Below are 14827 nucleotides of genomic sequence, written 5' to 3'. Positions count from 1 at the left end.
TTCAATTTTCATTAGTGTTACTGTTCACCACAGTTTTTTCCCAAGTGAAAGAAGGGGAGAGTAGAGGGATAGGGGAGGCCAAGAGAAAGAGGGGCTACTTGGCATAGCCGGAAGTTTGGAGAAGTCGGTGGGAGCTCACGAGAACAATGAAGCATGATGATGCTGTAGCCTGCAGTTTTAGAGAAGTCCGTGGGAGTTCACGAGAACAATGAAGCAAGCATGATGAAAAACTGAAAAAGAATATTCCTTACTCAACTAATGAGCTCAATTGGGTTAAGCGAGCTAGTTAAACGAACTCGAACTTGACTTGATAAAATAAAATGCTAATGAGCCAATTGGGTTAAGCATGCTTCTAAATGAACTCGAAGACTTGATAAAATAAATCAGCGATCAACTCATGCTCGGCTGGTTGAGTAGAAAGTTAGCTCGAGCTAAGCCGAGGTTTAATGAGTCGAGTTCCAGTTGCGCCAATTGGGTTAGGCATGCTTCTAAACGAATTCGAAGACTTGATAAAATAAATCAGATGAACGATCAACTCATGCTCGGATGGTTGAGTAGAAAGTTAACTCGAGCTTAGATTTAAGCCGAGGTCGAGTTCCAGTTGCACCCTTAGCTGTAGATGGATATATGGCACCGATGCAGATCGCCTTTCAGAAACAGAGAGAGAGAGAGAGAGAGAGAGAGAGAGAGAGAGAGATATGATGACGGGCTGCGCCACCATGAATGAGATGGAGACGAAGGCGGCGGTTCGGTTCGGCATCATGGGATGCGCCGCCATATCGAGGAAGGTCTCCAGAGCCATCGGCCTCGCTCCTGACGCCCGGCTCGTGGCAGTGGCGAGCCGCACACTGGAGAAGGCGCGGCAGTTCGCGTCGGATAACGCCTTCCCGGAGGACGCCCACATCTACGGCTCATACGATGAGCTTCTGCAGGACCCGGTGGTGGAGGCGGTGTACATCCCCCTCCCTACGTCTCTCCACCGGCGGTGGGTAGCGGAGGCGGCCCGGTCGGGGAAGCACGTGCTGGTGGAGAAGCCGGCGGCGCTGAACGCCGGCGAGCTGCAGGAGATGCTGGCGATCTGCGAGGAGAAAGGGGTGCAGTTCATGGACGGGACGATGTGGATGCACCATCCGCGGACGGCCAAGATGCGGGAGCTCCTCTCCGATGCCACCCTATTTGGAAACCTCAAATGGGTAAAATGCCATTACACTAACCTTATGTCTAATATTCGCTGTCGGTCATCTTCTCCGTTCTTTGATCGCCGGTGTTCGGATTCGCGTTAAAAACGTCGAAACTATTTCCCACTGCAATCTTCACAGGAGAAAGCAGGGTGTGTTCACGATATACCAAGATTCCTAAAAAGTAATCTTTTAACAAGGCTTTTGGCACGATAAAAAAAAAAAAAAAAATTCTGTGCTCATAAGTTGAATGAACGGCCAGTTTAATCATGGGGTTTTTACTGTGACGATGACTTCCAGAGCGAAACAATTTTCATGGGGAGAGAGAATCTTTCCTGTGTCTTTGCTCTTCGCTATCAATCACGGTTCAAAGGATAAATCGTCGCTAATCTATCCAAAAAAAAAAAAAAGGATCACTCAGATATAGAACACTTCCAATTTTTCCTGTTCATTTCATGTTAGGGTGAAAAGAGATCAGGGACACGTTATGTCGGTGTCCAGCAGTCACGTTATGCCAGGGTCCAGCAGTCCAGCTTTTGCCTTGTTGCGACGGTCGTCAGCGAGGAACAAGTTGTGTCATTGAATATTGAGCCCCTTCGTACTCGGACCGACCTCGTGCCTCCACATGGCCTTAACAGGGTTTCCACCTGTGTCTTTTTTAAAGGCTGCTTCGTTTTTTTGTCTTCTATCCAATACTTTGTTGGCGACTGATTTGATTTATGTTAATCTGTTTCTTCTAAAACTCCGATTAAATACGCATTTGTTCATTCCTCGCAGTTGCTAGATCCCACCTTACTGAATTGACCTCCTTTGGGTTGCATTATCAGGTTTTATGACTAAGGAGCATCGGGGTGCCGAATAGCTGGTCAGAGTTTCTATTGTTTGTTTGATTCTTTTCTCCCAACATCGGATCCGGTGTCCAAGTTTGATTTTTATAGACATTATTCTTGGCACCGATGCATTACACCAACGCCCTTAATTAACATTGAGAATTAAGTTGTGTCACCTTGATTTAAAGTTGGGATCGAATTGGTCAGAGCCTGAGCCTGCAGCTCGGCCAAGCGTGAACTCAATTTTAACAATAAATAAATTAAACAATTTTATTTAATATATAAATATGATATTCATAATGCAAAATATATGAAACCATATTAAATATTTTATAATATATACCAAATCGAGTTGGGTTCGAGCCAGCTCCAAAAGCCCTGATGCCCCCTTTTCCACAACCCAATTCAATACTCCAACTCAATTCAATTTTTTTAAGAGGGAAGGGGCGTTTGACTTCTTTAGAGGCTAAGAACAAGATGTCCTGTTCTTTGCTTCTCAAGAATAACAAGAATTGGGGTGAGGGCTAATAGGCACTCAGTTTCGTTTTCATCTCTCATTACTTCAATTTTTTTGTGCTTTAAAAAGGAAAGCATCATGGTGCATAACAAGGGCGCCTGTTTCAGGTACACAGCACCTTTACATATGTTGGCGACGCCTATTTTCTTGAGAACGACATCAGAGTGAAGGCAGATCTTGATGGTCTGGGTGCTCTGGGGGACGTCGGGTGGTACTGCATCAGGTCCATCTTGTGGGCAGTCGACTACCGACTGCCGAAGACCGTGACGGCAATTCGAGGCTCGGTTTCCAGAAGTGCGGCGGGAGTTCTTCTCTCATGCGGCTCCTCTCTGCAGTGGGACGACGGCAGAGTGGCCACCTTCCATTGCTCCTTCGATGCCAATTTGACCACGCACTTAACTGTCACCGGGACCAGAGGGACCCTTGTCCTTCATGACTTTGCCCTGCCTTGCGAGGATGATTCTGCAACTTTTTCCTTCTCATCAGACACGGGACTCTCGGCGCAGGAGAGGGAATGGCGTCCATTCCCATCTATCGAGCATCGCGTTCCGACTGACCTCCCTCAAGAGGCGTGCATGGTGAGGGAGTTCGCGAGGTTGGTCAGATGCATCACGGAATCTGGTTCGAAGCCCGATCAAACATGGCCTGCCATCACGAAGAAGACGCATTTGGTGATTGATGCAGTTATGGCTTCCATAGAGAAGGGATTTGAGACTGTGCTACTGTGATTTGAATTACAATATGATGCGAAGATCAACTGATCAAGCTGATCTGCTTGACGCGTGCCATGCATGTCGTCTGCTTCTGTTTCTTAATGCGGCTTATGTCTGAAGCATTTGGTTGCAGTTGGCGACCAATGCTTTTGTTGGTTTCTGTACCCGCTTTGTTGCTCTTTGCAATAAAACTTTCCTCCATGTTTGCTGGGAAAAATTAGTTTCATTTGGCTTCTGAACAAATTTTTGTAACGATTTGATGCATTTCAAAATGGTAAACATAAGGTCGTCCTGAAGATCTAAAAATTAATGCCATTAGCGAATCTCAACTAATAATTAGATTGTTAGAAGTAGTGTTTTAGCTTGACAAAAATCTATGTTATCTCATGTAGTCTAAAAGTAACCATATGTTATCTAATTCCGGATCTGTAACACCTCTAAAATCTAGTACCCTTGCCCGGTCAATTTTGTTCTTAGTGGGAAACATCATGATTCGGGTTTGGATCCACATGAGACGGAACCACAGTTTTAAGATCCAACGTATTCCTTGTAAGGCACGTCTGATGGCCTGGAATGAGAGGCAAAGTTTTTGTGGGATAATTAATTGTTATTGAACGTCCAAATATTTTAGTGCTTGTCTGATTGGCATGGGAGGCCATTTGCTTGGAATGAATGCAGCGAGATGTGCAGAATGTGAGGCTCACACTCAATGGGCCCGTTTAGTATGAGAAACATTGTGGGAGTGTTTTAAGAATATACCACAAATATTGAAACAGATTTATGAACTACTTAAAGTTTCTCTAATATTTGAAGCAGATTTATAAAACTTAATACAGAACGAAAGGCAACCATTTTAGAGAACAAGGGCAAAGGTGCAATGCCTGGCGGAAATAAATCTAGAATCGAAACAGTCGATATCTTTCAGAAGTTTATTAAATACTTTTATGGTTGAATCTACTAGTTCTTTGCTCTATTCCTTGGTTTTCGTTTCCTCTAAAGTTTTTGCTTTCCATTTTTTCCCTTGTAGAACTGATAAAACTATGAACTCTTTCTATGCTTTTCCTTGCTTTTCGTGTCCTCGTTCCCTTTCTTTACGAGTTTATGAGGTTATAGCTATCATTTCAGTATGCAAAATAAGCGTCTCCTCTCTCTCTCTCTCTCACGCTAGGTGGGGATCTAGTATAAGCTTGTCTGGGAGACAAATAACCTTTTGAATTTCGACATTTTCTAGTAGATGAACCAAATTTTGCCGTTTGACAATGAAATTGACAACCCACCATTTTATGAAAGCCCATACATGCAAAAACCAAAGTCATGATATTTCTCTCAGACAACCCAACTTTTGCATCTTTCTCTCAAACACATATTTTAGCATTTTGAGCGAGAAGTTGACAATCAACCAACCTCTAAAAAAAACAGACCCGAAAGCCGACTATATAAAATTTCTTGACTATTCATCGCTACAAGACGGCGATGAGATTTTCGCCAGAGTTGATTCAGGACTGTTTTCTTGTAATAATTTCGAACTTTTGATTGCTTGTTGTTTTTCAAGTGGCAATCACAGTTCTCTAAAATGGAAGGTAAGCTTTCAGATTTCATTGCTAAATTGTTAAACAACTTTCCTATGAGTAAAGTTAGGCTTGTGTCGAGTTATTGATTAAAAACGAATATGGTGATGGCTTAGTTATATTGCTTGTTTTTTAGAATCAAGTCCGGCAGACTAAACAAATGGTGCTGGATTTGACTGGATCCGATATCCGATTTAAGCAAGAAGGGTTATATATGACATTTTCTAGAATGCGGTATCGCCATTCAGAACCCTCTGGAGGAAGAGGGGGCGCGAGAGGGAGAGGGAAGAGGACGACGGGCTGCGCCACCATGACCGAGAGGGAGACGGAGGCGGCGATTCGGTTCGGCATTTTGGGATGTGCCACCATAGCCAGGAAGGTCTCCAGAGCCATCCGTCTCGCTCCCAACGCCCGGCTTGTGGGAGTGGCGAGCCGTACACTGGAGAAGGCGAGGCGGTTCGCGTCGGAGAACGGCTTCCCGGAGGACGCCCACGTCTACGGGTCATACGAGGAGCTTCTGCAGGACCCGGAGGTGGACGCGGTGTACATCCCCCTTCCGACCTCTCTCCACCGGCGGTGGGTAGCGGAGGCGGCCCGGTCGGGGAAGCACGTGCTGGTGGAGAAGCCGGTGGCGCTGAACGCCGGCGAGCTGCAGGAGATGCTGGCGATCTGCGAGGAGAAAGGGGTGCAGTTCATGGACGGGACGATGTGGATGCACCATCCGAGGACGGCGAAGATGCGGGAGATCATCTCCGACGCCTCCCTCTTTGGAAACGTCAAATGGGTAAATTACCGTTTACTACCCTCATCTGTAGTCGAAGTCAATTACAATACGGATTTTGTGCAGGGTAAAAAAGTCTTTTCAGATCATTACCTGATCAACCTGCGACCACAGAATTTCTCTGTTTCTCATTGAATATGTCAGATAGAAAATCTTTCGTGCGTGTTTTCTCTTGGCCATCGCACACTATCACTCAGGAAGATAAGATAATTGATTGGACGAACATGCTTGGCTCGTTAACTTTTTCAGGTAGACAGCGCCTTTTCATTTACCGGCAACGACGATTTTCTCGAGAACGACATCAGAGTGAAGCCAGATCTTGATGCTCTGGGTGCTCTAGGGGACGCAGGGTGGTACTGCATCAGGTCCATCTTATGGGCAGCGGACTACGAACTGCCAAAGACTGTGACGGCCACTCGCGGATCGGTTTCGAGAAATCCGGCCGGAGTTCTTCTGTCCTGCGGGTCGTCTCTGCAGTGGGACGACGGCAGAGTGGCGACCTTTCATTGCTCCTTCGATGCCAATTTGACCATGAACTTAACTGTCGCCGGAAGCAGAGGAACCCTTATCCTCCATGACTTTATCGTGCCTTTCCAGGAGAATTCTTCAAAGTTTTCCTTGTCATCAAACACGAGACTCGCAGAGATGGCGCTCGGATGGCATCCATTTCCTGTTGAGCATCATGTGCATACTGATCTGCCTCAAGAGGCGTGCATGGTGAGTGAGTTTGCAAGGTTGGTCAGAAGCATCAAGGATTCTGGTTCGAAGCCCGACCAGAGATGGCCTGACATCACGAAGAAGACGCAACTGGTGATTGATGCAGTTATAGCGTCCATAGACAAGGGATTTGAGACCGTGTCTCTGTGATATAATGTACTAGATCATGTGCCTTTGATGAATGCACAAGCTGATCTGCATCCATGCATGTCATCGTTCTGTTTTAATAATGCTTCCATATTTGAAGCTTTTGGTCGCAGTCGGTGATCAATGCTTTTTATCGATTTCCATATTTGCTTTCTAGTAGATGACTGTACAATTTCCCCTCAAGTTTGCAGGGAAAAGATTAATTAGTGGCATTCGGAATTGATTCATTTGGGAATGCTGCTTAAGGTCATTCAGAAGTTCTAAAAATGCCATAATCTGGTAGGACTTGTTTAAGCTAAACTCAGATGGCTGGAATTGCTATTAGGGATGGGACTGAGTCTCAAATGATCTGGTTATGGTTGAAGTGAATTGCTTCAAACAAATCAGATCGTGCAATGCTCCTTGGTCACAGATGGGAAGATTTTATTCTTATTGAGATTCAGGGGAATTAGAAGTTTCGTCCTCTTACCGTGGACAATTGATAGATGATATATATAATAGCTAGAATCTCTTCCTTTAGAGCTAGTAAAATAGTTGAGTTATGCCATCTTCTTGAAATGCATTCGGCGTTCCATCTGCATCCAAAAAATGAAATCAGTCGGTATGTTCCTTTGCATGCAAATTTTGAAATACGGCCGGCGGGAGACGGTTCGTGGCGTTCACTGTAACATCTACTATACTTTGCCCAAGGCAAATCAATCTTCGTTTTTTCATATTGTTTGCAAATAAAAACTTTGAAGTACGGTGGCGCTAATGTTTCTAAAATTTGCTTTTTAAAATCAAATCTCTTTAAAGACGATTCAGAAGATCAGACAAATAAACTATTCAATTAACCGAGAAAGAATATTTACTAGTTGTGAAATGATATCAAGGTTGTCAAATAGTGTCTACAAAGAATTGTTGGGTACTTGAATAACCGGTGCACATTCTGCAACTTTTTTTGCTCACCAAGGGTTCAGGTTTCAGATTTCGAAAAAAATTAATGTAACTAAGTTTAATTACCAAATCCGGGTAAATAAATTGGGCTGGATCTGATGACGGAACCGATTTTGTAGGGGCGGCAGAGGTGGAGAAAAACGAATGACTGATAAGGCGGAGCTCCATGTTTACTGTCCAATCTCCGTTCAGACGGGCAGAGAGATTATGGCAGGCTGCGCCACTATATATATATATGACCAACATTTACACCGAACGGTACGAGATCGCCTTTCAGAACGGGGGAGGGAGAGAGAGAGAGACGGACTTAGCCACCATGACTGAGAAGGAGACGGAGGCGGTGGTCCGGTTCGGCATCATGGGATGCGCCGCCATAGCGAGGAAGGTCTCCAGAGCCATCCGTCTCGCTCCCAACGCCCGTCTCGTGGCAGTGGCGAGCCGCAGACTGGAGAAGGCACGGCAGTTCGCGTCGGATAACGCCTTCCCGGAAGACACCCACATCTACGGCTCATACGAGGAGCTTTTGCAGGACCCGGTGGTGGAGGCGGTGTACATCCCCCTCCCTACGTCTCTCCACCGGCGGTGGGTGGCGGAGGCGGCGCGGTCGGGGAAGCACGTGCTGGTGGAAAAGCCGGTGGCGCTGAACTCCGGCGAGCTGCAGTAGATGCTGGCGATCTGCGAGGAGAAAGGGGTGCAGTTCATGGACGGGACGATGTGGATGCACCATCCACGGACGGCCAAGATGCGGGAGCTCCTCTCCGACGCCAACCTCTTTGGAAGCCTCAAATGGGTAAAATTCCGTTTCACTAACCATATGTCTAACCTTCGGTATCGGTTATCTTCTGCGTTCTTTGGTCGCCGTCTATGTCGAAAATATCGCCGGTGTTCCGATGTGCGTTCAACACGTCGAAAACTATTTCCCCTGCATATTTCACAGGAGAAGCAGGATGTTTTCATGATATCCAGTGTCCTAAAAACTTATCTTTTAGTGGTGATTTTGGCAGTACGTCCGGTCTAAAGCATTTAGTAACTACAATGACGATAACTTTCGGGCCTCCGGGGAGAAACAATTTCAGTGGGAGCGAGAATCATTCCTGTGCCTTTTCTCTTCGCCATCAAACACAGATCAAATGATAATCACTAAGAACATAAGGTTCACCCAGATACAGAAAATTTTCAGCTTTTCCTGCTCATTTCATGTTAAGGTGAGAAGAGATGAGGGATACGCTTTCTTTTTTAGGTTCAAGTGGGGCAGTTTTAATTTAAGTTTCCCGAAGAAAGATCAAATATGGGAGGGACCAGCTTTTCAATTGCAGTTTCTGTCAGCGGAACAAGTTAAGCCCCTCGCTACTCGGGCCGACCTCGTGCATCCACATGGCCGCAAGAGGTTTTGCTCCCTTCAAGAGTTTTTCCACATTTAAAAATATTGTTTTTTTTCATTTCAATCCCATTCTTTATTAGCGATTGATCTGATTTAGGTTAATCTGTTTTTTTTCTAAGACTCGGATTAAACACGCATTCCTTAATCCTTACTGTTGCTTGATGCCACCTTACTGATTATTTGGGTTGCATTATCAACTGGCAGCTTATATGTCAAGGGTTATAGGAGTACCGAATAGCCGATGAGAGTCCAATCGTTAGCTATTCTTCTGGTTATCATTCTAAATTTAATTAATTTCTATAGATGCTATTGTTTTTTTACACTGATGCTAATTGATTTTTGTATATTGATACCATGCTAGTTGATTTTTATAGATGCTATTCTTCTTGATACTGATGCTAATTGATTTTTGTATATTGAGACCATGCTCTTTGATTTCTGTAGATGCTATTCTTCATGCTAATTGATGTCTGTAGATGCTTTTCCTCGTCTTGATAATATTTATTGGGCATAGGGCCGGGTTTCCAATTGTTAATTCCTATAGACGCTATTGTTTTTGTTATTGGTGCTTAGGGATAAGCATCGCTTGGCAAGGCTCGAACAGACTTTAATAATAAATAAATAAATATGATATTTACCCTCAACTCAAATGTCCAACCCCCAACCCCCAAAGAGGAAGTGGGAAGGGCTTTCGAGTTCTTTACCAAATTGGCAATTGGCAGTTCAGAGACGTTTGATTTCTACTTCCTGAAACGCCAAAAACAGGAGGTCCTGTTCTTAGCTTCTCAAGAACAGCAAGAACGAACGCCGGTCCCCCTCTGCTCTTCTTGGCATGCAAGCTTTTGGTAGATCCAGCGAAGTACACATCCTTTTAATGGGTTGCTGAGAGATCAAATAATTGATGCGATGAACGTGTCTGAACCATGAACAGGTAAACAGCGCCGTTACTTACGTTGGCAACGCCTATTTTCTTGAGAACGACATCAGAATGAAGGCAGATCTTGATGGTCTGGGTGCTCTGGGGGACGTCGGGTGGTACTGCATCAGGTCCATCTTGTGGGCAGTCGACTACCAACTGCCGAAGACCGTGACGGCAATTCGAGGCTCGGTTTCCAGAAGTGCGGCGGGAGTTCTTCTCTCATGCGGCTCCTCTCTGCAGTGGGACGACGGCAGAGTGGCCACCTTCCATTGCTCCTTCGATGCTAATTTGACCATGCACTTAACTGTCACCGGAACCAGAGGGACCCTTGTCCTTCATGACTTTACCCTGCCTTGCGAGGATGATTCTGCAACTTTTTCCTTCTCATCAGGCACGGGGCTCTCGGCGCAGGAGAGGGAATGGCGTCCATTCCCATCTATCGAGCATCGTGTTCGGACTGACCTAACTCAAGAGGCGTGCATGGTGAGGGAGTTCGCGAGGTTGGTCAGATGCATCACGGATTCTGGTTCGAAGCCCGATCAAACATGGCCTAACATCACGAAGAAGACGCATTTGGTGATTGATGCTGTAATGGTTTCCATAGAGAAGGGATTTGAGACTGTGCCACTCATTTGAACTACAACATGATGCGACGTTCAAGCAGATATGCGTGATGCGTGCCATGCATGTCCTCTGCTTCTGTTTCTTAATGCTCATGTCTGAAGCTTTTGGTATGGAATAAAATTTCCCCCCATGTTTGCAGGGAAAGGTGAGTGTCATTTGGCTTCTGAACACATTTTTGTATCGATTTGATGCATTTTAAACTGGTGAACATAAGGTCGTTCTGAAGATCTAAAAATTAATGCCATTATCTATGAGGACTCAGTGAAGCTCAACTAGTAATTAGACGGCTGGAACTGCTAGAAGGGGAGCGATTGAACCTTGTTGATCAGATTATGATCGAGTCTACTTGGCGCAATATTATCCATTTTCAAAGGCAATTGGGTTGCAAACAGAATGAAAATGTGCAAAAGATTGACTAGTCGATCCTGAAAGAAAATTCTAACAATCGGTTGATTTATGACAAGTGGTGTATCCACCCAACGGGTGGATCCCAATTCGCTTTTTAACAGCTTTGCACGAACAACTGATTATTTAAGAACTCCTTTTATAAATCTCCATGATTGTTCATAATCTCAAAAACAAAATTAAATTTTTATGATCTTGCAATCTACCCTTCTAAGGTAGCTAGATACATGTGAATACATGTGTGAGACAATAGGCTGGAGCATCGAACTTATCTCTAATATCACTGTAACAATTTTGCTGATGGATCTTAACCAGTCACCTATTAGCTTTGGTTCTAACCTTGAACTAGAACAATCAATCACTTAACAACTCAATTTATAAGTCAACAAAATTGTTGACAATCTTAAATACATCACTAAACTTTTGGAGTATCGTAAGTGGGAACAGATAAACTTCATTGTGACAACATGCATGCTACATGTCAAGGCATAAATATGATCTCATGTAGCCGAAAAGTAACCACAGACCTGGGAGCTGTTGATAAACGTCTGCTTTATCTAATTCCGGATCTGCAACATTCTAAAATATAGAACCCTTGCCGACCAATTTTGTTCTTATCGAGAAACATCATGATTCAGGTTTGGATCCACATGAGACCAAACCAATAGTTTTATGCTCCAAATTTTTCAGTGCTTGTCTGATTGACATGGGGTGCCAAGATGCCATCTGCTTGGAATGAATGCCGCATGCTGTGCAGCATGTGCAGTTCATATTCAATCTGAGAAATATTGTGTGAGTGTTTTACAAATGTACTCCAAATATTGAGTAGATTTGTGAATCTTTAAAACAAAATGTTTCATGGGTATGCCTTAATATTTGAAGCAGATTTATGAAACTTGACGCAAAGGAATGTGGAAGAAAAAACCAATGCATTCCACATATATGGGCAATTGTGACGTGCATATGGTTTACCATATCAATTACTGATAACTGGCAAACAAAATCAACCCATTCACAATTTTAAGTACATAATCTCACTGCCAAAATCTCAGTAGACGCCCTACTAATTTCTTCAAGGTCCTGTCGTGGTAATCTCTTTCTTGTTCTTTGAAATCATAGCTAGCCTCTACCTTCGTATCCTTATTCCTTATTATTCTTCTTCTTGAATTTTTCTAATGGTCCTACTTTCCTGCATTTGAATGCCGCTGCCTTCGTATTTTGTTAATTGGGTTTCAAATCCGTCAGCCATATCGTCGGCTGACTGAAGCTTCCTTTGTTTTTTTCTTTTCGGTGGAGTGACCTGCATTAATGAGAGCTATTAATGGCCTGCCAGCTGACTGTAGTGCAATAAATTGCTTGCAGGCTCTCTTTATCCTTGCTTGTACGGATTTTACTACTGGTTTAAAATTTTGTTTCTCTATTAGTTTTTGACAGTGATGATTCTAATGTAGGTGATATGAAGCATTAGTTTTTGCTTGCTTTTTTTGTTGGTTACATTCTTGTTGTTTTTGGGCAACGAACACAAAAACTTTCAAGCCATCAAACTGGACTTAGAAAAAGAGAAATTTTATCCTCATAACATTTTCCTTAAATTTATTTCATTTACCACTGAAAGATATACCCTGCCATCAAAGACTACCTTAATGTCATTTGACTGAGGACCTACAAATGGGTGGCTCGACGCCTTCTCCAGGCCTGCCCTGTGCCCTTGGGGCTGGCTCAAAAATCTGGCCAATGGAACCCTCTGGAGGAAGGGTTATATATGATATTTTCAACAATACGGTAAAGAGGGGGAAAGAGAGAGAGAGAGGGCACGAGAGGGACAGGGAAGAAGAGGACGACGGGCTGCGCCACCATGACTGAGAGGGAGACGGAGGCGGCGATCCGGTTCGGCATTTTGGGATGCGCCACCATAGCCAAGAAGGTCTCCAGAGCTATCCGTCTCGCTCCCAACGCCCGGCTCTTGGGAGTGGCGAGCCGTACAGTGGAGAAGGCGAGGCAGTTCGCGTCGGAGAACGGCTTCCCGGAGGATGCCCACGTTTACGGGTCATACGAGGAGCTTCTGCAGGACCCGGAGGTGGACGCGGTGTACATTCCCCTCCCGACGTCTCTCCACCGGCGTTGGGTGGCGGAGGCGGTCCGGTGGGGGAAGCACGTGCTGGTGGAGAAGCCGGTGGCGCTGAACGCCGGCGAGCTGCAGGAGATGCTGGCGATCTGCGAGGAAAGAGGGGTGCAGTTCATGGACGGGACGATGTGGATGCACCATCCGCGGACGGCCAAGATGCGGGAGATCATCTCCGAGACCTCCCTCTTTGGAAACGTCAAATGGGTAAAATGCCGTTCACTATACCCTTATCTCTGACCTGACTCGGTTATCTTCTGCGTTCAACTCCAATGATTGCTAGCACTGTCGAAACGCCGAAATTTTTTCCGATGTAACCTTTACTAGGGAAAGAGGGTGTTTTTAGGATATCAAGTCTTCCTAAAATTTATCTTCTCATTGTGATTTTTGGCTCGGTAAAAAGGCTTTTTGTGCTCATTAGCTGGTCTTAGCGTCCATTCTAACCTGCAACCAGAGACTTTGTCCTTCAACATGTGAGAGAGAAAATCTTTCCTACGTGTTTTCTCTTAGCCACGGTCCACTGTCACTCAAAAAGATAAGAATCACCCAGATGACTTATTTTCTAAACAGTTTCGATTTTTCTAGTGCATTTCTTCTCTATTTCATGCTAAGGTGAAAAGAGAGATGGGCCACGTTTTGTTTTTAAGGTTGAAAAATATTGCCCCGTCTTTGGCCGAGAAGCTGAAAGATTTCTCATTAGTGGGACAATTCTTTTTTCTTTTCTTTTTTTTTAAATTTTAGTAGCTTTTTTTATCTTTCAAATATAAAAAAAAAAGTGGACCATAATAGGACAAAAATGCAATAACATCTTTTGTCTATTTATATCCGATTTCTGAGTATTAGCCTCAGTTGCATCATTCAGTTTCTGTTTTTTCCTACACTGGAATTCAATAACTGGGGGGAATACTCGATTCCCCAGAGAGGTTGCCGAAGGACGCAAGCAACGCGCGGATTAGTGATAAGTGAAACGAATGTCGATTTTCGTGGATTGCCGGAAGATCAAATAATTAATTGGACGAACATGTTTGGCTCGTGAACTTTTTCAGGTAAACAGCGCCTTTTCATTTGCCGGCGACGACGACTTTCTTGAGAACGACATCAGAGTGAAGCCAGATCTTGATGCTTTGGGTGCTCTAGGGGACGCAGGGTGGTACTGCATCAGGTCCATCTTATGGGCAGCGGACTACGAACTGCCAAAGACTGTGACGGCCACTCGCGGCTCGGTTTCGAAAAATCCGGCCGGAGTTCTTCTGTCCTGCGGGTCGTCTCTGCAGTGGGACGACGGCAGAGTGGCGACCTTTCATTGCTCCTTCGATGCCAATATGACCATGAACTTAACTGTCACTGGAACCAGAGGAACCCTTATTCTCCATGACTTTATCGTGCCTTTCGAGGAGAACTCTGCAGCGTTTTCCTTGTCATCAAACACGGGCCTCACAGAGATGGCGAACGGATGGCGTCCTTTGCCTGTTGAGCATCGTGTGCCTGCTGATTTGCCACAAGAGGCGTGCATGGTGAGGGAGTTTGCAAGGTTAGTCAGAAGCATCAAGGATTCTGGTTCGAAGCCCGACCGGGGATGGCCTGACATCACGAAGAAGACGCATCTGGTGATCGATGCAGTTATAGCGTCCATTGATAAGGGATTTGAGACCGTGTTTCTGTGATTTAATGTACTAGAACATGTGCCTTTGATGAATGCACAAGCCGATCTGCGTTGCGTGTTATCCGTTCTGTTTTAATGATGCTTCCATATTTGATGCTTTTGTTCGCAGTTGGTGGCAATGCTTTTGTCCATCTCTGTATCATGCACTTGCTTTTCAGTAGATGAAATAAGAAATTTTCTAAGCTTGCAAGGCAAAGATCAGTAGCATTCAGTTTTTGAACAAATTTTTGTGTTAACTTGCTAGATTTTAATATGGTTCCATTTTTCTGCTCTGTTTGATGGCCTGGAATTTCCATTCCAGAAATAGTATTCTGCTGTTTGATGAA

General features: G+C 44.6%; 3 protein-coding genes and 1 pseudogene across 3 annotated transcripts; all 4 read left to right on the top strand.

Moving 5' to 3' along the window:
* The first annotated feature begins 637 nt into the window (after positions 1-637).
* On the top strand, positions 638-3444 carry LOC116250978 (uncharacterized oxidoreductase At4g09670-like). The gene is made up of 2 exons (XM_031625003.2): positions 638-1193; positions 2633-3444. Exons 1-2 carry the CDS (start codon positions 699-701, stop codon positions 3251-3253), a joined length of 1116 nt encoding a protein of 371 aa, XP_031480863.1. The 5' UTR covers positions 638-698; the 3' UTR covers positions 3254-3444.
* Positions 3445-5048: 1604 nt separating this feature from the next.
* On the top strand, positions 5049-6678 carry LOC116249679 (uncharacterized oxidoreductase At4g09670-like). The gene is made up of 2 exons (XM_031622873.2): positions 5049-5590; positions 5837-6678. Exons 1-2 carry the CDS (start codon positions 5117-5119, stop codon positions 6452-6454), a joined length of 1092 nt encoding a protein of 363 aa, XP_031478733.1. The 5' UTR covers positions 5049-5116; the 3' UTR covers positions 6455-6678.
* Positions 6679-7501: 823 nt separating this feature from the next.
* On the top strand, positions 7502-10437 carry LOC116251253 (uncharacterized oxidoreductase At4g09670-like; annotated as a pseudogene).
* Positions 10438-12413: 1976 nt separating this feature from the next.
* LOC116249657 (uncharacterized oxidoreductase At4g09670-like) lies at positions 12414-14697 on the top strand. Its single transcript, XM_031622841.2, has 2 exons — positions 12414-13045; positions 13885-14697. Exons 1-2 carry the CDS (start codon positions 12572-12574, stop codon positions 14500-14502), a joined length of 1092 nt encoding a protein of 363 aa, XP_031478701.1. The 5' UTR covers positions 12414-12571; the 3' UTR covers positions 14503-14697.
* Positions 14698-14827: the final 130 nt, after the last annotated feature.

Source organism: Nymphaea colorata, chromosome 3, assembly GCF_008831285.2.
Source record: "Nymphaea colorata isolate Beijing-Zhang1983 chromosome 3, ASM883128v2, whole genome shotgun sequence".
Lineage (NCBI taxonomy): Eukaryota > Viridiplantae > Streptophyta > Magnoliopsida > Nymphaeales > Nymphaeaceae > Nymphaea > Nymphaea colorata.
The sequence above is the reverse complement of the archived record's forward strand: the minus strand, read 5'-3'. Positions and strand labels throughout refer to the sequence as shown.

What these genes read in the sequence shown, in the direction of transcription:
- LOC116249679 (XM_031622873.2), top strand. Translation starts at nt 5,117, where the DNA reads ATGACCGAGAGGGAGACGGAGGCGGCGATTCGGTTCGGCATTTTGGGA. An exon ending in TCTTTGGAAACGTCAAATGG is followed by an intron (nt 5,591 to 5,836) that starts GTAAATTACCGT and finishes TAACTTTTTCAG; the next exon opens with GTAGACAGCGCCTTTTCATT.
- LOC116250978 (XM_031625003.2), top strand. Translation starts at nt 699, where the DNA reads ATGATGACGGGCTGCGCCACCATGAATGAGATGGAGACGAAGGCGGCG. An exon ending in TATTTGGAAACCTCAAATGG is followed by an intron (nt 1,194 to 2,632) that starts GTAAAATGCCAT and finishes CGCCTGTTTCAG; the next exon opens with GTACACAGCACCTTTACATA.
- LOC116249657 (XM_031622841.2), top strand. Translation starts at nt 12,572, where the DNA reads ATGACTGAGAGGGAGACGGAGGCGGCGATCCGGTTCGGCATTTTGGGA. An exon ending in TCTTTGGAAACGTCAAATGG is followed by an intron (nt 13,046 to 13,884) that starts GTAAAATGCCGT and finishes GAACTTTTTCAG; the next exon opens with GTAAACAGCGCCTTTTCATT.